Below are 26387 nucleotides of genomic sequence, written 5' to 3' on the forward strand. Positions count from 1 at the left end.
TCGAAACCCCCAACCTCCAAACCTCAGAGAACTGATAGAACAAGGTCAATAATCTGAGAAAAGACATCTCGCTCGAGCTCCACTTTGGCGAGCCCTAGTCCAAGCATGAGGCTACGGCGTTCGTCGGGCGTCTTGGTGATGATTGCATCAGCAATTTGTGAAGCGTACAGGTGGCCCATGGCTTCACGCTCAGAACCACCAGCACCCAGCAGTGTTCGCGGCGAAAAGCGAGTTGACGGTAGCAAGGCATCTTCTCCAGAGCGCCCCGTCTGGAAGTAAGGGTCCGAGTGTGTAGGGTTGTCGCTCAAAAGTGGCACAGTGATCTGGTGGGCCAATTAGCACGTTTACCCAGAATATCAGCTAGCACCCCCTTGGGGGAGATGTACCCATTGACCGAGTTTTCCGTTCTGAGTTATTGTGATCATGATTTTGTCGGCGAACGAGATGTACATGACATCGGTTTTTACGCCGTTCACCTCTTTTGCCGCCTGTTTTGTAGACGCGGGGAAAGGGATTGTGACCCTTGTATCGTCGTCCATGTCTGCCATACTGTGTAATTGTGGAGAGCCTATGCTTTGCTCTGGTAGAAGGAGTTCAGGTCCTTGAATTTGGAGAGAGTATAAACAATCTATTCGGTAGTCTTTTAAGCCTGAAGTTGGAAAGACTCCACGTGACGTCGACACCTTCACCGCCTTCCATTAGTGCTTTACCGCCCACGATTTTCTGCCGGGATTTCAGAACAATTTCCATGCACCAACATCGACGCGAAGAAATTGTACGACCAGTCTGACAGAGAGCGGCCTCATGACTGCCAGGGTTGGAGACTCGTAATTGACATGCCTCGCTTCGTTCCTCGCCAGCGGAAGCACAAAGTGCTCGCCCGCCAAAAGGCGCAAGCTGGACCGTCTGCGACCGACCCCGCCGCACCACAATCCAACCAAGAAATTATCGTCCCGCAGAGCAAGGCAGAGAGGGAGGCGAAAAGGCAAAAATTGAGGGAAGAACTGAGATCCCAGCAGACGCGTATCTCGAGCAAGAAACAGAAGAGATTGGACAAGTACATCGACAACAAGCTGAGGAAGGATGAGACTCTAGACCTGTTGCGGAAGTTGGAGCAAGAGAAGGAAAAGTACGAGGCTGTGGTTGCAAAGAGCTCTGGGAATCTGGGCAAGCGTACGTTTGGCGAGTTTCAGAGTGATTCAGGGCCAGGTCCAAAGCGTCAAAAGCAGAAGATCTTGGAGGTGCCGGAGGAGTCTGACGTCGACAGCGAGGACTCCTTCGAGGCCGAGCACAGGGAAGCCTTTGTTGAGACGAAGAACGCAGAGGAGCCGGTGGTGCCACCTGGAAGACCTCATCTACAGGGAAGTGGCCTTGCGCAGCCGTTGGCGCTGGATGAGAATGGATTGCCTATCATACAGTCTCGCAAAAGCAAGAAACGGACCAGACCCCGCGATGACGAGGTTCCCGTGGAGTTACCCTGGGAAGGCTTCGACTCGGAGCCGAGTATAAATGAGCAAGATTCGGACGAAGAGGATTCAGAGGAGGGAGAAGGCACAAGTTCTGAAATTTCGGACTCATCGAGTAACCCACAGGATACTTCAGAAGAAGAAGATACAGACATGTCTGATGCCGAAGAAGAGGAAGATGGTAACAAAATAAAACCAAGGAATTCGGCCTTCAAAGCATGGGCGACCCAGCAATTAAACCAATCCATCGGATACACGCCATCCTATACGACGGGCGAAGGACAACTATTGCCCGTGCCCAAACCCGCCACAAAATCAGATACTCAGCCTCCAAAACCACCCACAGCAGCTCCGGAGCGGAATCCTGTACCTAATCGAAAAGCTCACGCTGTGCATGTCAATCGACCTCAGGATATACAAGAATCCCGGTCCCAACTGCCCATTCTCCAACGAGAACAGGAAATCATGGAAGCCATCCATAATAACCCAGTTGTGATCATCAAGGGCGACACCGGGAGCGGGAAAACTACACAGACTCCACAATTTCTTTTCGAGGCCGGCTACGGGGCGCCCGAAGGACCAACACCGGGCATGATTGGAATCACCCAACCCCGTCGTGTTGCTGCTGTCAGTATGGCAAAGCGGGTCAGTACTGAGCTAGGGGAACATGGCCACAAGGTGGCATATCAGATCAGGTTTGACAGTACGGTGTCGACAAACACGGCTGTCAAATTTATGACAGACGGGATCTTACTGCGTGAACTCTCCAAGGATCTGCTGTTGAGGAAATATTCCGTGATAATTGTCGACGAGGCTCATGAGAGGAGCGTCAACACGGACATCCTGATCGGAATGCTGAGCAAAATCGTCCCGGCGCGGATGCAGAAGAGTCAATTCAATCCGAACCCGACGCCCCTCAAATTGATCATCATGTCTGCTACGCTCAATATCGGCGATTTTCTTCACGAGAAGCTCTTCTCAGCGGCGTTACGGCCTCCCATAGTTGAAGCCGAAGGACGCCAACACCGTGTAACAACGCACTTTGCCTTGAGATCACGAGCAGATTACGTGGAAGAGGTGATCGAAAAGGTCAGACGAGCTCACCGGAAACTTCCCAGAGGCGGTATTCTTGTTTTCTTGACTGGCCAGAACGAAATCAAGCAAGTCGGCAACCGATTGAATGCACTCCTGGCTCAAAGAAATAACAGCAGGACCACGACAAACACACCTCGGGTGGAAATTGCTGCGACTGAAGCGCCACTCGAAGTTGAGGATTTCGAGTTCGGCCCTGTGAAAGTGCAAGAAGCAGAGGACGATTTCGAGATGGAAATTTTGACGCACTCAGAAGATGAAGCGGAAGAGAAGGAATTCGAGATTTCAGATGATGAGGACGATGCTGGAGACGAGACAACCCTTTCTCAAGCTCGTGGGCATTCGAGTTCAAAGGATCCATACACCTCCGTTCACATTCTCCCTCTCTACTCCCAACTACCCACCGCCGAACAGCTAAAGGTGTTTGAGCCACCTCCTTCTGGGGCGCGGCTGATCGTTCTTGCAACCAACGTCGCAGAAACAAGTTTGACCATTCCTGGTATACGCTATGTCTTCGATACTGGTCGCAGCAAGGAACGTAAATACAATCTCGACACGGGAGTCCAGAGCTTCGAGATCGACTATATCAGCAAAGCCAGCGCTCAGCAGCGTGCGGGTCGTGCAGGCCGCACAGGGCCAGGTCACTGTTGGCGGCTGTACTCATCAGCAGTGTATGAGCAATTCTTTCCCGATCATACAGAGCCCGAGATCTTGAGGGCCCCCGCGGAGAGCGTGGTACTGCAGTTGAAGGGGTTCGCCTATCCACGACCGATCGCTGAATTTCCGTTCCCGACACCACCAGCCGCGCAGACACTGGACAAGGCAGAGCAGCTGTTGAAGAACCTTGGTGCATTGACTGTGAGCGGGTCGATCACAGACCTGGGCAAACGATTGTCGATGTATCCACTCTCTCCTCGCCTCGGTAAGATTCTGGCAGCCTGTGTCTGTGAGACAGACTTGGTTTGGCATATTCTTGCACTCGTTTCTGCCATAGCGGTGCCGGAAATCTTTATCACAGAAGGTCAACTCAACCTTACCGATGACAAGAACGCAGCAACAGCCTCCTCAGCGCACGGTCAGAACAGTGGTGATGATGACGACGAGCAGGAAGTGTACACATTCGAGAAACAGCAGGAAGACGACCGTCTTGAGAAGCTCCGACAAGAGTATGGTCGTGCCCGCGCGACGCTGAGCAAGAACGACAAAGCCTCGGACGCGATGAAACTCCTTACTGCAGTCTCAGTCTATCTCGACAGCTCTCCATCTGGTCGGGAGACCCTGTGCAAGTCACTCTTCCTCCGTTCCAAAGCCATGGCCGAGGTCGCTCAACTGCGTGATCAGCTGGAACATCTGGTACTCATGAACCACCGCAGCTCTATCACCAGAGCCACCATCTCGCAGTCCCGAAAGACCAAGATCTCCTCGAGCAAAGTGGCGACGCGTATCAACACGATCGTGGCGTCTGGGTATATTGACCAGATCGCCATCCGCTACGACAAGGCGCCGCAACCACCATCTGACTGTCCAGCGAAAACCCCGCGCCGGACGATCGACGTGCCCTATCTTCCCCTGGTCCCCCTGCACGACCACCCGTCCGCTCCGCTGCACGAGAAAGCGGTGTTTATCCACCCATCGTCGGTCCTCGCGCGGGCCAATGTCAAAGACCTGCCCGAGTACATCTGCTACAGCCACCTGCAACGTGCGCAGGCCCACACAATCACACCGTCGTCCTTGCAGCACCGCGGCGCTGACAGGAAAATCCCCAAGACGCGAATGTTCCCGCTCGCGCCCCTCACGTCGGCGCAGCTGGCGTTTATTGCCAGGGACACGGCTCTCATCAACTACGGCAAACCTGTGCCCCGGACCAAGATCGATGAGTTGCCGGGTTCGCCGCGTAGGAGGGAGTGCTGGGTCACGGTGGACGTGCGCGCCAGTGCCGTCATGTCGGGTGTCGGGGGTGTTCTGGCCTGGCCTCTCCCGCCGGTCAAGGTGAGGCAGGTCATGGACGTGAAGAGCAAGACGGGCTGGAGGGTCGAGCAGGTGTTGTAGGTGCACATGTGTTTTTTCGGCGATATATCGAGCATGTACTGTACATAGGTACAGGTACCTACGTACCTACCTACGTACCTACCTACATATTAAATATGTACATGTACATGTACACACACTCAACTGCACCTGGTAACCACTCTGTCACCTATCTGTCCTCTTTTCTTACCTGGCAGCCTGTACCTATACACCTATAGAGGGTGTAGAGATTTCGGTGTTTTCACGCGTCATCACTGATATAATGATACGATACGATATAGAGCGAGAAGCAAATGATAGCCTGTCATCTGGGCTCGTTCTCGCCCGCTTGCATGCTCGCCCGCTTCTGACTGGAATCATTCGATATGATTTGAGTTGATATGATGTGTATGATGGATTGAATCTCACTATGTAACGAGTGACCCTGACTGACCTGTCTAGTCTGGCTGGCCTTGTTGGCTGTTGCTTGCTGTTGGTAGCTCCGTATGTTCTGGTGTCACTGTGTTTTGTGCCTCTGTATGTACCTGTGGACCTATGTACCCGTGTGTGTGTGTGTGTGTGTGTGCACATACATAAATATCTAGCTAAGTACTTGTATGTACTTGCATGTACTGTAGGCACTGGATCGTGTGATTGTGTGATTGAAAATAGAATGTCTGAATCTCTCTTCCAAGAAAAAGAAATGGCCACGACACACACACACACACACATCCCCTTTTTGATAGTGAGCCCCGATTGCCATGATCTGTACAGTGTTGTTGTTGTTGTTTTTTGGGGATGCAGATGTCCAGCCGACTATGACAGGTTGTTTTTGGGTAGATTCAAGACTTTTTTTGTACATGAGTCTTTGATGTCACGCAGATCCCGTTGTGCGCACGCAGTTTTCTTCACATAATCTCCGACGACACCAGATGATCTCCTTTGCCTCGACCTCTTCCTTTTCTCGTCTCTCTTCGCATGTCTGCGTGTTGGATTCAACAATGCGATGGTATCGTGATAAGAATCAGCCACAAGCGGATCAGAGTCAGCCTCGTGTGCTGTTGGTCCGCCTGCGGTTGCGCTTCTCACGCTCCTCCGCCGGCACCATCTCTTCCAACCACTTCACGGCTTTCTCAACTCTGACTTTGGCAGCCTCCATTTCCTCCTGCAACTGCTCCTTGTTGTATCCCTTTTCTTCCTTGATCCACCATGGCGCAGTGTTGATTGTGGTGCGCAAGAGGAGCACGGCTTGTTGAAACTCGGAGGTTCCAAACTCGAAACACTTGTCGGTGGCGTTCCCGATTGATGAGGATGGCGGTATATTCAGTGCCAAGTTCTCTGGCAAGGCGTCGCTGTGCTTCAACTCGGACAAGAAAACGGCGTACTTTCTGAGCGGCCACTCCTCCTGGTCATTTTGAAGGGTCCCGGCAAATTCTTCTTCCTTTGGGAAAAAGCCCGCAAATTCGAAATCGATGATGGCCGAGACCTTGACACCGCCCGAGCCGTCGGGCGAGACAAGGACATTGCGGGTGGAAAGATCATCGTGGGTGAAAATCATGGGTTCAATCCCATAGCGAAACAATGGGAGCTTGGGGAGTGTTTGGTCAGCCATGCGCTTCACCAGCTCGTGGACTTCGTCCGAGGTGTGATCATAGAGCTTCCCATCCTTGAGCCGCTTCAGAGAATTCTTGAGCACAAAAGCGTGGTACTTCTCCGATGTGGTCAAGGGAGATGGTGGAGAGTTGTTGGTGATCAACCCGTCGATGTGAACTTCGTAGCCGGGCAGAATAGCTTTGTCGTAAAGGACCGCTGCAGGCTGGGGGGTCGAGTTGCTCCCAACAATTCGTAGATTGCCTATCGCCTTTGCTGGAGGCATGTCATTCCGCCAGGTAGCCACATATGCAGCGATTTGGCGCATGAGCTCATCTCCGGCATCCCCCAACAACTCGTCTGGATGGAGCGGCCGCCCAGGTTCGCGTGTCATCAGAATCCAGCCTTGTCCCTCGGTATCCTTGCGAACATCCTCGATTGGGGTGCCGTCCTCAGCTTTGAGTGCCAACACTGGAATGTTTTTGGGTTCTGTGTCTCTGAAGCCACGGGGGTATTGAGGTGTTCGGACCTTCTTGCCATCATCCGACCAAGCAAGCAACTTCGGAGCTGGCATGGATGAACAATGTTTTTCCAAAAGAAGAAGGCTGGCTACTTCATTCTGCACTTTATTTCGTCCAAAAGGGTGGCCTGCTATCTTGAGCACCAAAAACGAGGACTGAATCTGAGTGGTCGTTTTCGTCACATCAACTTCATTTCCCTTCCACTCCGGTCGGGAGGTGCGAACCGGCTCAGTGAGATTGACAAAGTAGATTCGATTATTGAACGACTTTCCTGATGGGAGGTGCTCGATGATCATCTGCTCGCGCTTGACAACAGGAAGGCATCTTTCCACCACAGTCTTGATTTTTTCGTCGGAGAAGTAGACGTCGTAGTTTGGGTTCGAGCGAGGTGTGGCTCGGTCCATGTTTCTGACGAGACCAAGAGGATTTTCTCGCCGCCGCAGACTCTGGTGGTCTATGATATAAAGCCGTAGACTGATTAATGGGTGAGGACGATGGATGTTATTTCTGTAGAGGGTCGATCAGCTGGACGAGAGTGTAATGAGAGTGTAACAATTAGGATGCAGGAGTAAGGGCAGGATGTGGACGGTAAGGGGTTTATAGCCGGACGAAGGCACGCAATTTTGATTGCATCTTCTATTGATGGTGACAGCAAGAAAAGGAAAAATTCACTGTTTGTAGTCGCGATGACGACCATAGGAGTGATATTTTGCTGCCAGACCCAGGCTTGACCAGCACAGGGAGGGTCCCGTCACTTATGGATAGTTGAAGAGATGCGGTGCGGCTTGATTGTCCCTGTGTCAGGGGTGCGACTCAAGTGAAAGAACCATATTTCGCTGCTGCTGTGGATGGTGAGGATGACTGTGCTGGGTCATTCTGTATAGGAATTTTCCTGCGAGCGGCGCAGTTTGATCATCCTTCGCTTTGTGCCAGTTTCCCTCCAACCTTGATGCAAATACGCTCACGTCCTCGTTTGCATCACACCCACTCCACCTTCACTTGCCTTCAATCCTCCATCTGATGAGCTTTCACACTGCAATAGCATTTGGGAGAATGAATCCACCGATCCTGAAAGCTGCATGCCCGATCAAACCACCGACCTCGCAATGCCGGCTTGACTAACTTTTTACCACCCTCCGAATCGATTTCCACAAAACAAGAGGGGAACTTGTTGATACGTACTATTTGCACTTCGGATTCACCTTGATGATATGTCCAGCCAGGGGAGCTCATACACAACTGTCTGCGAGACGACAGCATCCGTGCGACCTACCTGTCCGATGTGCTGAGGTTCACGAACGATTCCCCAGACAGGTTTGCTGATGGCGACGACAAGATCGATAGGGGTTCTAGCTGGTCATGAAACTGGAACCTCTTACCTGAGTCTTGTCAACCCAGTCGACAGCTGTCTCTTCTACTGCTAAAAACGTCGCGCCGTGCATATCACACTGTCACACATCCAATTTCGAGGCGCTGCAAGCCAATGCCGTTAGGCCAGGGACCAAGATATCCGATGCACATTAGCTCCACCTTAATCAGGGATCGCAAGCGAGGATGGCCCAGGCACAACCGTTTGCCTAATCTCTTTCCGGCAAGCCAAGTTGCGGGAAGAAGGTGAGAAAGGGTTTCAACTCTGGGGGGCTCTCATCAATTGTTACCATTCCGAGTACTCGGTACAAGGAAGTCCGGGTCGTCCCTTCTACGAGGTACAACTTTCCTGGCGACCTCATGCCACTCGATTCTCTGTCGCACAAATCCTCAGGCCCTGGCGCTTTACGTGCATTTCCACATCAAATGATTAACTTTCCCCCCCTCGGCCTTTATGGCCTTGGCCAACGTCTACGGCTTTGCTTCAGGGGAATATGTCGGTCTGAAGCGTGACACCATGCCCACCATGTGGCTGAATTTGCCCCTTTTTTCTCATCCACCATGGACGCCGTTATTGCGCCCTGGATAGCTTTCGAATTCAAATGTCCACAACCGGACCAAGCGACAAAAGTTGCTTTACCGGCCTCTACAACGGCCTGCTCTTGAAATGACGGTGGTCACCGTCATCGAAGGCGCTTTTTCGATTTTGACTTGGCCGGGGAATGGGTCGTACCAACTTATGGCACTATATCTGAAAAATCTGCCATGCCATTCCGTTTCCAGCAACCTCACATCTTACGCGACAAGTTCATTTGACAGGCCCATCGCTTGTCAGGCTAAAGACCCACCTAGTTGACCCTTTCAAACGCGCCGGCTCAAACTACCCGGCCACGATCGGTCAACCATGACATGGGCCAGTCTACCCAGCCTCGAGATGATTCCACATCAATGATCTATGAGTAAACAATATCTGGAGCATTGGAAAGAAGGGAAACATACGCGCTTTGGCAGGTTTGACTGTTCGCTGTGCAATCAGCATCTCGCTCATGCCGTGGCAGCCATGAAGATGGATCTGCCTCTGATTGCCCGAGTGCTTCGAACTCATTCCTTTGCTATCAAGAAAACGTGGCAGGCCCTTGTGTGTACCAAGCTTTGCATAAGGTCAGGCGTGCCGAACGCAATTTCACGAGCAGTTTGGCTGACTTGAGCCGCTTCGCCGATCGAATAGTGTACAGGGGAGTCCACGCATGGACATTCCCGTACCTTGACCCTCTTTCGCTTCTTCTCTCTCACCATTCTTTTCATTCTCGGATTTTGTGAACCGGTCCTGAGAAGAACGAGGACTCTCTGCACGGTACAGAGTGCCTCGTCGGCCAACTGACATACAGGACCTGCGAGAGACTTAGTCATTTCCTCCCACTCTTTGAGCACGATGTCGCTCTGCCAGAATGGATCCCCTCCGATGTTCCTGCCATGGTCCAACGTCACCGTCACCACCGATCAGAAAGCCATCACCAGAGGGATCCAGATCTCCATGGGGACTCCGCCTCAGATAGTTTCGCTGAGACCAAGCAACGCCGACGATAACTTATACGTTGTGAACAAAGCACAGTGTGCCCCTCAGTACAACGACTCCTGTATTGGCCAATTCGGTGGTGTCTTCGACTACGGCGCTTCGAAAACTTTTCTCCAGGTCGCGGAAGGTCAGTGGAACGGCACCGATCAAGGAAACCCCAGTCAATTATCCTTTGTCTACTTCAACGACGTCTTGACCTTTGGAAATGCTACCATCTACGGGTTTCCTTCCAGCTACGACCAACCTGGCTATGGCGGTCAAGGTGTCATGCCTCTTGGATCCGGCTCGGACTTTTTGCGCATTGCTGTGGAGAGCGGCGCTGTACCATCGACCGTCTATGGCCTTTGGACCGGCTCTCGCTCTATCGACCACCCTGTGGATGGTTCTCTGGTCGTTGGCGGGTACGATACCACCCGGATCAACGGCAGCCTGACGACGTTCAACTCTCTGGAGCAGTGCGAAATGTGTGTCGTTATCACGAGCCTTGCGTATGAAGACGAATCGGGGTCGACGAATCTTTTCTCCAACGCGTCTGAATCCCTCCAGGTCAACCTTCAACCTTCGGAACGTGCGCTGAATGTGCCGCAGAACGTCTGGGAGAACTTCATGAAAGCGACAAACGCCGTCTACAATGACTCGTATTTGACGTACCCATCCACTGCTGTGCCGACCGGCAATCTGGTTGTCACTCTGCAGAACGGATACAAGACAACAATCCCTTCAGAAGAGCTCTTCTATTATCCTCGCGGGTACGATGACGAGGGCAAATACACCGTGATCGACAACACTTACCAAATAGCCACCATGTTCAACTACACCAACGACGGTTACGTTCTAGACTGGGGTATCCCCTACATGACCATGAACTATATAATCGCCGACTACAAGCGGTCTCAATTCAAAATGGCACCAGCCATCCGAACAGACTTTGAAAGCCAAGGTGGTGGCTACGTGCTCCAGGCATCCTGTGATCCAGTGACGGCTACGGCGACATCCACCACCTCTGTCAGTACAGGCACTTCCACGGCGACTACCTCGGCATCGGCGTCCCATAGCGGCGGTGGCAACAAGAACATTGGCCCTATAGTCGGCGGTGTCGTCGGTGGGGTTCTTGGTCTGATTCTTATTGTTGGCGGGCTCGCACTACTCTTCTATCGCAGCCGGCGGCGCAAGAATAACGCAGGAGCTGCAGCTGAACACGGCCAGCCCACGTTGACTACGCCAATGATGGGCAACGCCAGCCCAGGCCCGAATGGAGGATCAACTGCAGATCGATACTCCCATTGGACAGCGATGTCCCCGACAGAAGCACCCAGTGAACTGGGTGGAGCTGAGAAAATGAATGGAACGACCGCCAGTGTGAATCAATGGCTATCGAGCCAGGCCAGCGACGTACGTCTTCACCGTCTCGAGATTTTTTGGTTCTTTGCTAACCCTTGAATAACAGACTCAAACTGTCGTGAGCTCCACCTCTCCCAACCCCAATGTTGGTGCGACCCTCGGGTATAATATGGGCTCACCACAGACGGGGACGATGGAGCGACCTTTTGAGATGCCAGCCCAGACGTGGGATACTCGATGAGGAGAAGCTGTTTTCTTACATTTAATTGCGCCCAGCATTCCCTCAGTCAATGGGGGCATCTTTCCCCGTGTCGTATGCCAGAGGATCTCGTTATACATATCCGAAGCGCGGCACCTCCGACCCAAGATTCGTCTATATTCGGCGCCGAAGCAGCCCTCGTTGGATTCAAGTGTCAATCTCCATTAACCTCGACCCCAATCTGATCTTTCTATCTCCGGCACACATCAAGTCGACGTCTCATGATCTTATGATACGCAGCACTGGCGCATGTTCTTAATTCCACATTTTTCGAGTGTTACTCAACCTCACACCTCTGAATAGTACATTGCGTTGCTTTGAAGGCATGAAACCTTCTGCTGCCGAACGGGTCTCAAAAGGTCAGGACTAGGAAGCTCATCCTGGTTTCTGACATCTATATATCAGCTTTGTCAGGCATGCCATCGGAGAGGATCCAGCATGTTGAGTTTCCCCTGTCTATCTGTGAGATTACTTCTCTGCATATATCTATGTATCGCATATTATTTGTCGCGTGGGTGATGTATGAAAGCTGAAATCCACCTGCTGCCTCTTGAACCTTGAACCTTTCCTCAACACTGTTTCGGCGTTTTTGTTCTTTCGTGTTTGCATTATACATGGTCATGTATGTTTATGGAGGTTCAGTTGGTATATAAGTGGGAGCTGCGGAAAAAGCATCCATGTCCTTGTGTGCAGAACTCTTCAAGTCTTCTATTTTATATTGGACATATATCGTATAGCCCAAAGGATTTCGTCTCAACATTAAGCCACGGCACCACACACTCGAGCACCGGCATTAGGCTCACCACATGCGCATTCCCAGCAACGGGTAGGTTTCGCCCCATCATAGGGCGCCTTACACGAGTCTCTCATCGTACGATCCGGCTTTCATCCAACACCATTCTTGGTCGACTTTACACCAACGAGCGAATCCTGCTGTTGGCTAGCACATCTGGACCCCTGCATACGCCATGTGCCTACAAGACCTGACATTCAGGCCGGTGTAAATAAGCCTTGACTGACTTCTGCGAGGACCAGAAGATTACATTCTCTGGACAGTCTGATCAGGAAGAGCTAACAGAGACATCGAGTGTCAATAACTCGAATCATCTACGGAGCACCGAGAACACGACTCGAGAGAGCAGTCTCGTCAGCCTCGTCAGCCTCGGATTTCCCCTGGTCTAGCCTGTTCCTGGGCTTACTCGTTTCCTAATCCGCTGCTTACGACTGGCCAGTAGGTCGCTTTTTTGAAGTCTGGCCATCATCATATCAGATATCTGCGCTTTGCATAGCACATCTGCATCCATCCATCCATGCTGAATCTTCTGCTCTGTCGGGGAGATTCTCAACACAAACTCTACGCGCAATCTCCCAAGCAGATGCTAAAACCATGTGGCGGATTGTATTAGCAGTCCTGGCACTGCTGACGGCGGGAGTTGGGTACTTTGTCAATCTGGTCTACAAGAAGCGAGCAGAACTTGATGGACTGGTGAGTATCTCGTATTCTCTGGTGATGCATTGCCTGGGCTATTCACTATTTCTGTTTGGAGACGGGCGATGCGTACAAATGCTGACGCCACGTTGTCCAGCCACAACCGCCCATGGAAAGCCGATTCTGGGGTCACTTGAAGATTGCGGCAGACTGCAAGAGACTCTTCCCACCCAACTGTCATGTCCAGAACTGGGCCAACTATATCAGGAAGAAATATGATCTGGGCGGTAAGTATATCGCCAGCACATCTTTGCGTTTAGTGATCTGGCTCTCTGTCAGGTGTTGTTGGTTTGGATTTGTACTTGTCTCTGTCCAGATACTGAATTACCGTCAATTCACAGACGTCTTCTATCTCGATTGGTGGCCGTTTGGTCCCCGCTGGTTATTCGTTGCCGACCCTGAAGTCGCTTCCAAGTTCCTGACAACAGGTCAATCGCTGCCAAAATCGCAGCTCACGACCAAATTTCTGACCAACCTCTTGGGAGAAAACAACATGGTTGGCTTGGAGGGCCACGCCTGGAAATCGCTAAGATCCATCTTCAACCCCGGCTTCTCCGCGAGTCACCTGTTCACATTGGTTCCGTACGTGGTCGACTCCAGCCTCGTGTTCCTTGATCTGCTCCTGGAAAAGGCGCAAACGAACGAGCTCGTCCAACTGGACCCCTTGTCGATAGGATTTGCCATTGACATCATCGGCAAAGTGGTCATGGACTCGGACTTTGACAGTCAGAAACGGCCGCACCCGATCGTCACGACGTTCAGGAAGCAGGTGGAGCTGATGCCGAGTGCCGCCAGCATTGGCCCGCTGGACGACATCAACCTCGTTCGTCCGATCCGTCTGTGGTGGAATGCCAGGAAACTCGACTCGCTGCTCGGGGCCGAGATTGACAAGAAGATTGAGGCGAGGAAGACCGGCACCAATATCTCCTCAGATACAGAGAAGCCAAGAAAAGACCGGAAACGCTCCATCGTGGACCTGGCCCTGGACGCCTACGAGAAGGAGGTCGCGGCCAGTGCGAAAGGAGGAGGTGGTGGTGGTGGTGGCGGCGGGATGAATCGCTCGTTCCGCGCAATGGCCATCGACAGCATCAAGACGTTCATCTTCGCGGGCCACGACACCACCAGCTCGACCATCTCCTACACCATGTACCTGCTCCACCTCCACAAGCACGTCCACACCAAAATCGTCGCGGAACTCGACTCGGTCTTTGGACCCGACGTCACGGCGGCTGAAATGGCCGAGCTCATCAAGTCAGACCCGCACCGCATCAACAAGCTGGAGTACCTGGCCGCGGTGGTGAAGGAGGTGCTCCGTCTGTTCCCGCCGGCGTCGACGATCCGCGAACTGAAACGGCCCAGCGACGTGTCGGCGGCGCGGGACAAAGTGCTGATCGACCCGTCAACGGGCACGGAATGCCCCCTCGTCGGATTCGACCTGTGGCCCGTGGCGCACATGATCCACCGGAACGAGGCGTACTTTCCGGAACCCCTGAAATTCATCCCGGAGCGCTTCATCCCCTCGCAGACGCCGTTTCCCGAATGTAAACTGCACACGCCGGCGGGCAAGGACGCGTGGCGACCCTTCGAGAAGGGCCCCCGCAGCTGCATCGGCCAGGAACTCGCCATGATGGAGGCCAAGGTCGTCGTCGCCCTCGTGGTCCGCGAGGTGGACTTCACGGCCGAGTTTCGCGGCGAGAAGATCGAGCAGGGCGACTGGGTGCCCGTGGAGACCAAGGACGAGTTCGCAGACGGCGTCAGCGGCGACGAGCGCCTCAGCGTCGAGGGCCACAAGCCGTTCCAGGTCCTGCTCGGGGCCGCGCGGCCGAGTAACGGCATGAGTGGGAGGTTGTCCTTGCGGAAGAGGAGGTGAACGATCACAGAAGGGTGTAACAAAGGTCCTGCTAGAGGGGTTTATCTGAGGGTGACATTGTTGTTATGTACACCGCCTCTACAACGCCTGCCTAGTCACCATTCCAAATGTTGAGACTCTCTCAACACAAAAATCTCGGGCCGGGCTACGAGGGTACAAATTACAGTTACAAATTCATACAGACACAGACAGACACCTTGTTAAAGTACATGGGCAAACGAGGCACCCGAGGCACCAATGAATCAATCAATCAATTAGAAAAAGAATGAAAGAAAAGTCAAAGGTTCGATTTGGAGTCTTGGACCCACGCCGATCTCCCGGTTCACCTGTTCGCATGAGAATCACACCACACCACCCACTCTTCTCCTCGCAAGTAACGTTTGAATAATGGATGGTATGCCAGGGATTCTCAGTGTCTTGTGTCTTGTGTCATGTGCAGTCTCTGTTCACGCTTTGCAAAGGGGTTCGGTGACCGAAGAATAGAAAAGCGAAGAGAGGAAAATATGTATCTGGACTCCGGAGGGCCAAGAAGCAAGAAGCAAGAAGCAAAGAAAGCGGCTTGAGTTCTGGTTGTGGAACTGGATCTGGTTCCCGGTATCCGGCGATGTCGCTACAGCTGCAAAACGAGACTGGAACGAAGGAACCGACGAGGAAAAGAATACAGAAAAGACAGGCAGAACGAAAGCACCCGTGTTACAGGATGCAGGACGCAGGACGCAGGATGCAGGGTGCACAATCGGCTTTTTGGCTTAATTCATACCAACTAGTAGTTCCATCTCGAGAGTCAGTCCAGATGGCGTTGTATATAGATGGATCGGCCCCCGTCAATAAGACTGTTTCAGCTCAGCCTTGCATGACATACGTCGATATCTCTCCCTGCAACTTCCGACCACGACTCAGCTCGTAGCCGGCTTGGCCGAAGCTGATATCTCATGTTGCATATTTCCAATGCGTCAATGATGCTTATCGCGCCAAGCTCTCCGCTTGTTTCACACCGATTGCATTTATCGGGCACAGTAGCCACCGTCAATGATGATGTCAGTGCCGGTCGTGTAGGAGCTCGCATCGCTGGCAAGATAGACATAAGCACCCTTGAGTTCCGTCGCCTTGCCGTCACGGCCCATGGGGATCATGCTGTGCCACAACTGTTGAATATCCTGAGGAACAAAGTCCGAGAGACCGGTGTCGATGTAACCGGGCGAAATCGAATTCACACGGGCAAAGTCTCGCCATTCGTTGGCCAGAGATCGTGCCATGTGGATGCAGCCGGCTTTGGCAACATTGTAAGAGGTCTATTTGTATGATTAGCACGCCCTCTCATCTCATAAGCAGTAGAATATCGGATAAGACTGACCTGTTCTTGGGGAAAGTTGGCAATGTGACCCGACATGGATGCCGTGATGATGAAGCTGCCGGTCTTGCGCTCCCGGAAATGCAGGCCAACGGCTCGTGCACAGTGGTAGACACCGTTCAAGTCCGTCTGGATGACCTCGTTCCACTTCTCAACAGGGGCATCGAGGATACCGCTGTCGGCAGTTCGACCGGCGTTGGCAATAAAGACGTCGACTTTGCCAAAGTCTTTGATGACATCTTGGACCAGCTTCTCCACCTCTTCGTAGCTGCCGACATTGCACTTGTACGCCTTGGACTTGACTCCAAATTTCTCCGAGAGCTCTTTGGCGTTCTTCTCACCTCCCTGAGGACGAGACGAATATGTGATGGCCACGTCGGCACCCATTTCAGCACATCCCCGGGCAGCCTCAGTCCCAATTCCAGTGGGTCCGGAGGCTCCGGTGACGATGACGACCTTGCCCTTGAGGCTGAAGAGGTCGTGGAGAGAGGTAGTGGCGGGCACCGAGATAGGCATTTTGGCGGATGGAGGGGTGGTCTCTCAATGGATGCGGGGTATGTAAGAGGATGGCAGAGGTTGTGTCGGACAATGGTTGTGAGAAGAACTGTAGGGGCGGGTGGTGAGCAAGATCTGAAAAAGTCTCTCACAAGAATCAGAGGAAGAAGAGGAATGCAACAATGAAAATTTCGAGCAGTGACTGTAACCGCAGCTGGTTAATATACGGCGAATGCCTCTGGAGCATCTGGAACTGCTCGGTCAATTGGAGAGTCTTTGCTGGTGCCGGGATGGGCGGATGACGTAACGGCAGCGCCGTCTCGCACAAAGATTCGGCGGTTTTACCTGCGCCCCATTCTTCGCTTTCGGAAATCCAGCGTGTTGGACCAACTGCCAACAGATGCGTCGAGAGGAATGATACATCCTCTTGCATGACTCAGCTTTCGCCTTTCTCCTTCCGTGTATCGCATGACTAACCACGGCTTCGTCGAGGTCAATGGCATGCTGCCGTAAGCTATGCCCTGCGTCTAGAGGTTTGCACACTTGCCAGATACAGAGCAATTTGACTAATCGAGGACCTTAGATGGGCGAAGCTATTCATCGACCACTAGTGCCTCTTTCTCTTGGCTCTTGTAGATCTTACGCGAGGCCAATTAGTCCACAGAACTCAAAGGCCGAATACCTCACCCACACTGAGCCCGACAACCCGCACGCTGGCCAAGGCAACCAAGGCCAGCACCAGATCCACAATGAGCAACACCCCATTGGCCATGAGATATCGTGGCATGAAGACTCGATATAACATCAAATGCCGTCGCAGATGCCCTGCCCACATTGTCGTCGCCACCTGAATCGTCGCATAGTACAGAGCATGCGTGAGACAAGCCCCCAGCACATCGTTCCATAGCCCACGAACGCCCGCTTTGTCGATGGGCCTCTTCCACAGCACCGTCAATGGCACCGCCGCTGCGCAAATTATCTGAGCTCCAAAGGTGTTCAGCAGAACGAGGAGTGGCGACCAAGGATATTGAATCGTGCGTAGCGGGACAAAGGCCGAGTTCCACTGAATAGAAGCCAAGGTGGCCTGGTGGCCGGTCTTGAAGAAATGGTAGGACCCGAGGATGGCGAGCATGATCGGTCCAATTCTGGGTTGGGAGGCAGAGGTGATTGTGAGCCCGTTGGTATCCAGTATCTCAAGCAGGCAGAGAATCTGCCAGGTGAGGATAGCGATTGAATATTGGCCCATGGGCGGTAGGAGCAATGACACGGCAAGGACAAGGATGGGAAGCATGATGAAGTAACGGCTGCCGAAGACGTTTGCATAACCAAAGACCGTTAACTGGGGGGGCCCGCGGGCGCCAGATTCGTCAGTGGCACTCGTCGGTTCGGTTATCGAGATGTCGATACACGGTTTCGCCCATATAAAAGTCCCTATCCCCACAGGAATTGCGATTGCAAGGGCACACCTGGCCAAAGTGATGTTGACTGTCTTGAGCGTGGTTGATGAGACTCGGTCCAGCAACCAGTTTCCGTTATCTGCGGCATCTACCGTCCAGTAGGCAGCAACAAACAACAAGCCCATACGGACACTGAATCCAATCCAAAAGCCGGCCGACCCAGCATATGATGCGGTGCCTTTGTAGAACGCCTTGATGATTTCCGGAATGATCAGAGCCACGGTATAAGGGATCAGAAGCTGCCAAGGGGCTGATGTTGACGAGTTCGTAGATGCATAAAAGCTCGAGCGACAGCCGGGCATCTGCTCTTCTCGACAAAGCCGTGAAAACGATGCGGCTCGAGTAAGGAGTATGAAAACCACCGACTGGTATGTGCCCAAGACTCGATCAGGTTTAGACGCTTGTCGCATTGATGAGATCAGAGACACAATTCCGAATGTACTCAGGAAAAAGAGGAGGATTGTGTCTTCATGGATGGTGTAGGAGTTTGACGCGAATCCAGCGGATTGGGCCACACAGAAAACGAAGGCCAGACATCCCCAGGTGGATGGTAGATACGACTTTGGAGCGAAAAGGTGTCGACTTGACCAGATGCCAGCAGCAAGGATGCCACCAACAGTAGCACCAAATATCAAACCACTCACCACCGTGAAAGGTGCAGGCAAGAAAAATCCAGATAGACCACCGACTGCAGCGCCTGTTGCCGACCCGAAGCCGACGGATCTGACCAGAGGCACAGCCAGTCCAGCTTTGTCCCCCTTCAAGAAGCAGGAAAACAGGAATAAGAACCCTAACCCGAGGCCGGATACAAGCACCCCGACTAACATATCCGTCAAGTTGAAATTGGCCCACAGTTGCCTGTACATGGATATCACCTCCTGGTGCCAGTTGACGAGGGCGTGATGTGCATCTTTCCACTTGCTGAGCGCTCTAGCCTCTGTTGAATCGACCACATATTGGTTTTGCTTCGTATATGCTTCTTGGGGCAGACCGAGGTCCCGCGAACGTGTGTAATATCTTTGATATCTTGAGATCTGACTCTGGGCCAATTGCTCTACTTTGGCAAGATTTTCCCAGTCCGTCGTCCCGGGCCCAGCAAATGCTTCAGCAATTGGTCTGCCGAGGTTGTTGAAGGGGATGGGTAGCCCAAGTAGGATTGATAGAGTCGACACCAGATCAATTTGACCGACTGGACGCTCCTTCGCCGTGGCCGGAGGCAAGATGTTGGCTGCATCGATCCGTCCGAAGCGAGGCTTCTTCGAATACATCCAAAGTGCTGCTTCAATCTCGTCATCAGACTCTCCGCCATGGTCCCCTTTGGTGTCCATGCCATGGTCGCCCATAACCACGAGCAAAGTTCCATCATCAATCTTCTCCATTATTTGCCGAATAACATCATCCATTTGGCGGAGCTTTTCGGCCATCGCAGGGTGGTCAGGACCGTACCGGTGGCCTGCGTGATCGACCCCGAGGAAATGACCGAAAATGACGTCCCATTGTACCGGTGACTGGTCAAGCAAAGGCATGATATGCTCGATGACCCCATTATCCACAGTATGCAGATCCCACACATTGAAAGAATCATATGGTCGTGTCATATTCGGATCGAAATATCCAGGAAAGAGAGAATGCCACGTATCATCTCCCAGTTGTACAATCGTCTTCCCGGCATCCTTCAGCTGAGAGATGATGTTATCCTCCTCGATAGCTGTTCCAGCAAAATTTGAACCAATATCGATAAATGTAGGAAGTGTGCCGGTGGTCAGACCCTTCAGACGTTGAAGGGTGCTAGTAGGAGGATCCGCGATAAATGGCAGTAGGACTGCATTCGAAGGGTTCGATGCAGCGCTCTGGTGAAGAATGCGCAGATTGTCTAAGTAAAACTTTTTCTGGGGTTCTGTATAGAAACGATGAGAGGGAATGGTGAAGTCATATCGTAAAGCATCAATTATTATGACGACAGCTCGATCGAACGACTTGGGATGCCAGCATCCGTCGGTGATTCGCGAAGGTCTGTCAGATGGAAGTATTCCACATTCAGATTTGTTGTCCAACACCAGCCTGGTGAGTAGAAAGCCTTTAGCAAAGAACAGAATGCCAACAATATGTACAATCCTGTCTCGGTCAGTTTCTGGCTTGAACGTTGGCGCGACGCATGTTCTGCCCAACTCACATCAACCATAGAATAAAGAGAGTAAGTAGCACATGGGTGACCTTGAAGCTGACTATCTTGCGTCGGTTACGTTCCTCTGCGGTCGGACTCGGGCTCGGAGAGCCATCTCCAGAAGTCCCAGCTTGCCGACCCGGGGATGCATGGTCTACCATGGCCTGATTGTGGGACGACAGGCCACCCAAAAAGGGAACATGTAACTTCAAGGTAACATGGGTTTGAACAACATGATAGAAGAGAACAAGAGTGTCAGGGGTTAAATCTACCGCATACTAGTCTGGTGTCTTGGGTTGCAGGTTAAAAAGGCGCCGCAGCTGTGAACAGTTTGGAGTTGCATTTGGAGAAATTGAGCTCGTCCATACAAGGGAGCTGTGGCGAGAAATATTAAGGTTTAGCGCAGTCGATCAATTGCTTGGCTTATGCAAGCAACATCTGAGATACCCTTGCCTGCGATTTTGCTTGCGCCGGTTCGAGAAGTCTCGATTTCTCTCGCACTTATATCTCAGAGAAAGGGTGTCACGCTTCTTACCCTCATCCTCGATTCCACTCTCCATACCCCAGAAATGGAGGACCCGCAGGTTGCAGCTGAGGCACCACAAGTTACGTTCAAAAAAAGAAATCCAAAACTCAAGTCCACGATTCGAAAGCGGGCCGCCACTCCTCCCCCGGACGATGAATCAGATTCGGGATTTTCCTCTTTCGAAGACGAGGAGGGGAGACAAGTCAAGCGAAGACGCAAGCATATTGGGGTCACTGCATCATCAAAGGCCGATCAACCTCGCGAGAAGCCAACCGAAGAAATCTCGGCCGCACCAGTGGTCGCTGCAACAAACAAGGATGACGCTACCAAAGCGTCGAATTGGTACGACGAGGATGGCGTCAAAAAGCCCGGAAACCCCTCCTCCAAGAAAACAGACATAGAAACTGCGGATGGAACATACAAAGGCGTGGCAAACTATCAAACTTTCATACAGAAGAATCCCGACCGTGCTTCGAAACAGGTCGGACCCGTCAAAACTTCGAGCAATGTGAGGACGATTACTGTTACAGACTTTGCTCCTGATGTCTGTAAGGATTACAAGCAAACTGGATTTTGTGGTTTCGGGGATAACTGTAAATTCCTTCACGCACGAGAGGACTACAAGCAGGGATGGCAGCTAGATCGGGATTGGGAAATCAGTACTAAAGGAAAGAATCCTGGCGCGAAAACTGTGGCATCTGCAAACAGGAGTGCTCAGCAAACGGAGGAGGATGAAGACGACGAAAAGCTGCTTGAGAGCATCCCATTTGCCTGCATTATCTGCAAAAAACCATATACAGCCCCGATTGTCACGAAATGCGGCCACTACTTCTGTGAGGCATGTGCTCTGAAACGATACCGAAAAGACCCTTCGTGTGCCGCCTGCGGTTCAGGAACCGGAGGTGTCTTCAATGTGGCCAAGAAGTTGAACCGGTTATTAGAAAGGAAACGAGAACGAGAGAGGCAGAAGAAAGAGAATGGCACTGAAGAAGAGGAGGGTTCGAAGGCTGCTTGAAGGGTTTCTCATGGCACCACGAGGGTGGTGCCTACTTGTGTATAACAGCGGGTCTACCGCACATACTGTGTAGCAGATCATCATGATTTTACTCTGTGGTTTGTTTCGCATAATGAGTAATGATCATTGACCACGTAAAGTCTCGCTCTTGCTGTACTTGCCACTTTACCATCTGTTGTTAGTTGCTAGTACGCGGAAATAATGATATACCAGTCTTTCTCTTGCTCCACCGTAGCCACCGGCACCGCAATTCTGCTCGGCTTCTGATTTATCCACCACCATCGCCGAATTTACTTTTGATAAAGCATCGAGAATCCCTCTTACATTCATTCATATCAAAGTCCCCTATCGTCAGTATTGTCAGGGGCTGGAAGAAACTGCTCTGAGTCCTTGTAAGGTGTTCACCCTCGGGGCCAGAACATCTCCTCCGTCCTGGCGGCCCCTCATTCCTCGAACACTTTGATCGAGATGTCGTCGTGGCCATTCCTACCATGAAAATCGCAACTCTCCAATTCTCTCCCCGGCTTGGGGAGGTCGCTGCCAATTTCAGCCGTGCGGAGAGCCTCCTGATGAGAGAGGAGAGGGAGGGTCTTTTGAAGGACATTGATTTACTGGTTCTTCCCGAACTTGCGTTCACCGGTGAGTCACTCACGAGCACTACTCGCAAATGCGCCTGTTCCAAAGAATGAGGCTGGCAGGAGAGGGTCATTAGTCTGCGCGGAAGGGGAAAGGGAACGGCGTTGTGGTTCTGCACAGCCTGCGCCGTTGGGGGCTAATTTGTGGTTGCAGGGTACAATCACCCATCTTTGGATGCCATAGCACCATTTCTCGAGCCAACGGCGGCAGGACCTTCGACCCGATGGGCGGCCCGCACTGCCAAACGGCTGAAGTGTACAGTGGCAGTGGGATATCCGGAGGCCGCCGAGGAAGGCAACTACAACACCATCTATGACCGGCGCATCACCGCTGAAGAAACAGGCAAGATCGCCTACAACTCGCTAGTTTTTGTCAGCTCTACAGGGGACGTTGTTGCCCACTACCGCAAATCCTTCCTCTACTACACGGACGAGACATGGGCCCAAGAGGGCCAGGGCTTCTGGGCGGGTGTTTTGCCCGTCGGCGGTAAGGGTCAGCAGGTCAAGGCGGCGGCTGGAATCTGCATGGACATTAACCCGTATCGATTCGAAGCTCCGTGGACGGCGTATGAATTTGGCAATCACGCGCGCGAGGCTCGTGCAAAGGTGGTTGTCATAAGCATGGCTTGGATAACAAGGCTGAATGACGAGGAGTTGTCGAGTCAGGTGATGGTTCCAGACCAGGACACCATCAACTACTGGATCGACAGGCTCACTCCCCTATTTGGGCCACAAGGTGCACAGTCCGAAGCCTTTGTTGTCTGCGCGAACAGGGCTGGCGAAGAAGGCACCAGTCCGCGCATTGGAGAGGTCCGGTATGCGGGCAGCAGCTGTGTGATGGGCATGTCCAAGGATGGGCAAGTCAGGATTTGGGACATTCTCGGCCGTGCTCAGGAAGGCATACTTATGGTGGACACGGACAGCGCCCCAGCCTTCTCTGTCTCTCTCAAACAAGTCACCGAACCACCAGAAGACGGTGTTGGTGATGATACCGAAGTACAAAAGGGATGAAAGTCAGAACGACTCCCGACACGACTGGACAAATAACGACCTCTAATGTTGACGATTGTATGGGAGATGTGTTCCTGGTATTCAGTGGTTTCCTTCGCGGATACATCCGGAAGGGTCCGAAATAAGACACGAAGATGAGGTATTCGATGCCTTACCAGTGCCGTGCAGGTATAAGTGCAGGTACAGTACAAGGCCAAAGATATCGAAAGTCCAAAAGGCTCAGCTCGAGATCTCTGACCAGCATGGACGGATTGTCCGGCTGGGGGCAGGCGAAAGACACGGTGTTGAGAGATTTGGGAGGACCGGCACGACTCATGTTCTATGACCACCGCACTTTCTGCAAGTAAACGGATGATGGAGGGTCAGACAGCCGATCACGAGATACAGTCAGACGGGAAGAGGAAGAACAAGCATTGTCGTGATTGTTCTCAGTGATGATGAAGTTATGCAGGTTTGGCATCTGTCACATGCCATTTGCCTGCCATTTGCTTTTCCGGGAGCCAAGCGCCAAGCCACCGGTGGACCTTTTGATTGCTCTAAGCGATTTTGGGACAAGCGCATTTCTAGCCACTTAGTGGGAAGCGAGTCACATGAACTGCATCTTCTCCCCCCGTGACGCCCGCCGCTTCGTCGCTTGTCGTTGTTTCCCTCATAGAGACTCGAGTATCTGAACCTGAAATGCTGTGATTCCAGACCTACTGCCTCAACCACACCTCTTCAACTCTTCGCAACCCATCGCGCCCCAGCGCCCGTGTCGTCTCTTTGTGAAAATCAAATTCGCGTCCAAAAATAACCTGGTTCACTGTCTTGCGACTGTGATTTCTGCACTGCACTGGTGAGTTCAACTTCAAGTCACCTGATGGCACCTGATCTCCTTCAACACCCAGTCCCGCTTCCCTATCTGCGGGTTGGCGCAGCTTCATCATGATGTCGTTCTGGACCAGGCTACAAAGAAGTCCACACCCGCAGCGCGCTTCATCTCACTCTTCTGATGGTCCAAGTCCAAACGCGTCAAGATGAAGTCGGCGCGCGCATTCAGTCCTGTTTGCTCGGTGCCGCCGACACTGAGAGCAACTCGAAGCTTGATGCGACTGAGACAACTGACCCAAACGCGCGCTCCCAACTGACTGCGTCCTCATGCAATGCTCATGTGACAAGTCGTCGCAATACACCCTCTCTTTTATTCACTCCCTCTTCCCGCCTTGTCTTGACCCTCTTTTTCACCCTTGCAGGCACACGGAGAGTTGGTTGACCATGGCTAACCTTGCGATCATAGTTGACCGGGTCCCCTCTCGCTCGCCCACCTCGCCGCCTACCTGAACTTCGCCTTGCTGCACTTGCATTGCCAGCCAGACGAGGTGATTCGGGCCTGTGCCTGGATTTCAATATTTATAAACACCGGCTTTTGGTCCTCTGCACGCATATTCTGCAATCAACCTCTCTGTCATGGCCAATCAACCTGCAATCTCCGCCACTGGCAATACCACCAACAAGCGTAAACGTGGATTGGCTGACCAGGACGTCGGACGTGACGCCAAGGTGCCTATCACAAACGGCGAGCATGATGCTGCCACCTTTGGCCTGCTTTTGCAGAGTGAGGGAATGCTCGCGGACGATAACGCTCGAACTGCCCAAGCTGCTCTTGCAGCCCCCGGCATGAACTCATCTGCTTATCCCGAACCCAACCCAAATGATAGCAGCGCGGGCCTCCCATTTACCTTTGATGACGGCAGCCCTCCCGTTCATGGGATTAGTTCTGCTCAAGCTCTTGTTGAGGCTCGTGGGGGCACGAACAACAACAACAATCCACCCAAGCCAGCGGTGGGAAGTGCAGAGTGGCACCAGTTGCGCAAGGACAACCACAAGGAAGGTATGATGCGCTCGAAACCTGCGTTGCCCAAACTAGATGACTAACGTCGGTGCTTTTCAGTTGAACGTCGTCGCCGTGAGGTTATCAATGAAGGTATCGAAAACATTGCCAAGATCGTGCCTGGCAGCGAGAAGAACAAGGGAGCCATCCTCCAACGCACATACGAGTACATCCAGGAACTCCTCAATGAGAAGAACAAATGGGACAATGAGCGTGCCACCTTCGACATCGCCATCAAAGAACTTACCAATCGGCTTGATCGGATGAAGGAGTCTGCGAGAAGTGCATGGGCTGAGACCAGCAAGTGGCAGTCCAGATGTCGTGACGCCGGCTTGCCGTTCGACGACTATGATGACGGTGGGCTGACCGGGTTCGAAGATGAGGATGTCGCTGCCAACCTCGGTTCATGATCACTTTCTCTTTTTCTTCCCATACCTTGCATCCTGCATTGGGGAGGTGGATGGTTTCGAATGGACTCGACTACGGACGACTCCTGGTGCTGTGACATGGTGTTATGGGCGTCTAATGAAATGGATTGCAAATGTTATGAGTGATATTGGCTGGTGGGTTTGTTGGCCACACGATGAGGGCTGCAGTACGAAGGCATCAGATGAACAGCGATAATTTCGGCCTTTGTGCTCAGCAATGGCTGTGCATAACCGGTCCGTGAGTGAGTGTGTATCTAGTGGATGACGGAACAAATGCACTTGGGGGGTGTTGACAAGGATTCTGTCGCATAGCAAAGCAGAGCAAGCATCCACGCACGGCTCATACCCAGGTAGGTAGCCAGCCATGTCTGTATGTACAGTAGATAGATGGCTTCACCTACATAGGAGTGAGTATGTGCATTGAAACAGGGAGATTTTCACATTGGTTTCGTTTCTGAATGATTAGATGGATGAATCTCAGAGAATCTATCTATGTACCAAGACAAACAACCACACGTACATACACACAGATGGATAGATGGACAGGTACCTAGGTATATGAGGTGATGTGCACGAGGTACGTATGTGTATACCTACGTACTAGGTACGTAAGTATGTATGGAAGATACGAGGTACATATGTAGGTACTGTGCCTCGATATCTGCCTGGATTATTTTGTTTCCTCCCACCCTCCCTTCCTCTTCCTCTTCCTCTTCCTGTCAAGACTTCCTCTATATCCTTCTTCATGATCGCCATGATTGTCATGATCATTATCATCGTCATTGTCGTCATTAAAAAACCAATACCGTCACCACCACCTGAGCGCGTTTTTGAGATCCACGTATCCAGTATCCAG

The 26387-nt window shown here is 52.2% G+C and overlaps 10 protein-coding genes across 10 annotated transcripts; 6 read left to right on the plus strand and 4 right to left on the minus strand.

Moving 5' to 3' along the window:
• Nucleotides 1–23: 23 nt before the first annotated feature.
• AYO21_08421 (hypothetical protein) lies at nt 24–548 on the minus strand (the record flags this gene model as incomplete). The annotated part of the gene is made up of 2 exons (XM_022658365.1): nt 24–323; nt 387–548. The coding sequence occupies 2 exons, from the start codon at nt 546–548 to the stop codon at nt 24–26; spliced, it is 462 nt and encodes a 153-aa protein (XP_022509296.1).
• A 288-nt stretch (nt 549–836) lies between these two features.
• AYO21_08422 (hypothetical protein) lies at nt 837–4607 on the plus strand (the record flags this gene model as incomplete). Its single annotated transcript, XM_022658366.1, has 1 exon — nt 837–4607. The coding sequence occupies one exon, from the start codon at nt 837–839 to the stop codon at nt 4605–4607; it is 3771 nt and encodes a 1256-aa protein (XP_022509297.1).
• A 1003-nt stretch (nt 4608–5610) lies between these two features.
• On the minus strand, nt 5611–7080 carry AYO21_08423 (hypothetical protein; the record flags this gene model as incomplete). The annotated part of the gene is made up of 1 exon (XM_022658367.1): nt 5611–7080. The coding sequence occupies one exon, from the start codon at nt 7078–7080 to the stop codon at nt 5611–5613; it is 1470 nt and encodes a 489-aa protein (XP_022509298.1).
• A 2396-nt stretch (nt 7081–9476) lies between these two features.
• AYO21_08424 (hypothetical protein) lies at nt 9477–11202 on the plus strand (the record flags this gene model as incomplete). Its single annotated transcript, XM_022658368.1, has 2 exons — nt 9477–11012; nt 11068–11202. The coding sequence occupies 2 exons, from the start codon at nt 9477–9479 to the stop codon at nt 11200–11202; spliced, it is 1671 nt and encodes a 556-aa protein (XP_022509299.1).
• A 1405-nt stretch (nt 11203–12607) lies between these two features.
• AYO21_08425 (hypothetical protein) lies at nt 12608–14579 on the plus strand (the record flags this gene model as incomplete). Its single annotated transcript, XM_022658369.1, has 3 exons — nt 12608–12706; nt 12807–12936; nt 13051–14579. The coding sequence occupies 3 exons, from the start codon at nt 12608–12610 to the stop codon at nt 14577–14579; spliced, it is 1758 nt and encodes a 585-aa protein (XP_022509300.1).
• Nucleotides 14580–15583: 1004 nt separating this feature from the next.
• On the minus strand, nt 15584–16446 carry AYO21_08426 (hypothetical protein; the record flags this gene model as incomplete). Its single annotated transcript, XM_022658370.1, has 2 exons — nt 15584–15871; nt 15934–16446. 2 exons carry the CDS (start codon nt 16444–16446, stop codon nt 15584–15586), a joined length of 801 nt encoding a protein of 266 aa, XP_022509301.1.
• Nucleotides 16447–17092: 646 nt separating this feature from the next.
• On the minus strand, nt 17093–20207 carry AYO21_08427 (hypothetical protein; the record flags this gene model as incomplete). Its single annotated transcript, XM_022658371.1, has 2 exons — nt 17093–19895; nt 20056–20207. 2 exons carry the CDS (start codon nt 20205–20207, stop codon nt 17093–17095), a joined length of 2955 nt encoding a protein of 984 aa, XP_022509302.1.
• A 408-nt stretch (nt 20208–20615) lies between these two features.
• AYO21_08428 (hypothetical protein) lies at nt 20616–21587 on the plus strand (the record flags this gene model as incomplete). The annotated part of the gene is made up of 1 exon (XM_022658372.1): nt 20616–21587. The coding sequence occupies one exon, from the start codon at nt 20616–20618 to the stop codon at nt 21585–21587; it is 972 nt and encodes a 323-aa protein (XP_022509303.1).
• Nucleotides 21588–22078: 491 nt separating this feature from the next.
• On the plus strand, nt 22079–23233 carry AYO21_08429 (hypothetical protein; the record flags this gene model as incomplete). The annotated part of the gene is made up of 2 exons (XM_022658373.1): nt 22079–22226; nt 22377–23233. The coding sequence occupies 2 exons, from the start codon at nt 22079–22081 to the stop codon at nt 23231–23233; spliced, it is 1005 nt and encodes a 334-aa protein (XP_022509304.1).
• Nucleotides 23234–24679: 1446 nt separating this feature from the next.
• AYO21_08430 (hypothetical protein) lies at nt 24680–25513 on the plus strand (the record flags this gene model as incomplete). The annotated part of the gene is made up of 2 exons (XM_022658374.1): nt 24680–25103; nt 25164–25513. The coding sequence occupies 2 exons, from the start codon at nt 24680–24682 to the stop codon at nt 25511–25513; spliced, it is 774 nt and encodes a 257-aa protein (XP_022509305.1).
• Between the last annotated feature and the right edge of the window lie 874 nt (nt 25514–26387).

Source organism: Fonsecaea monophora, assembly GCF_001642475.1.
Source record: "Fonsecaea monophora strain CBS 269.37 chromosome Unknown Scaff73, whole genome shotgun sequence".
Classification (NCBI taxonomy): domain Eukaryota; kingdom Fungi; phylum Ascomycota; class Eurotiomycetes; order Chaetothyriales; family Herpotrichiellaceae; genus Fonsecaea; species Fonsecaea monophora.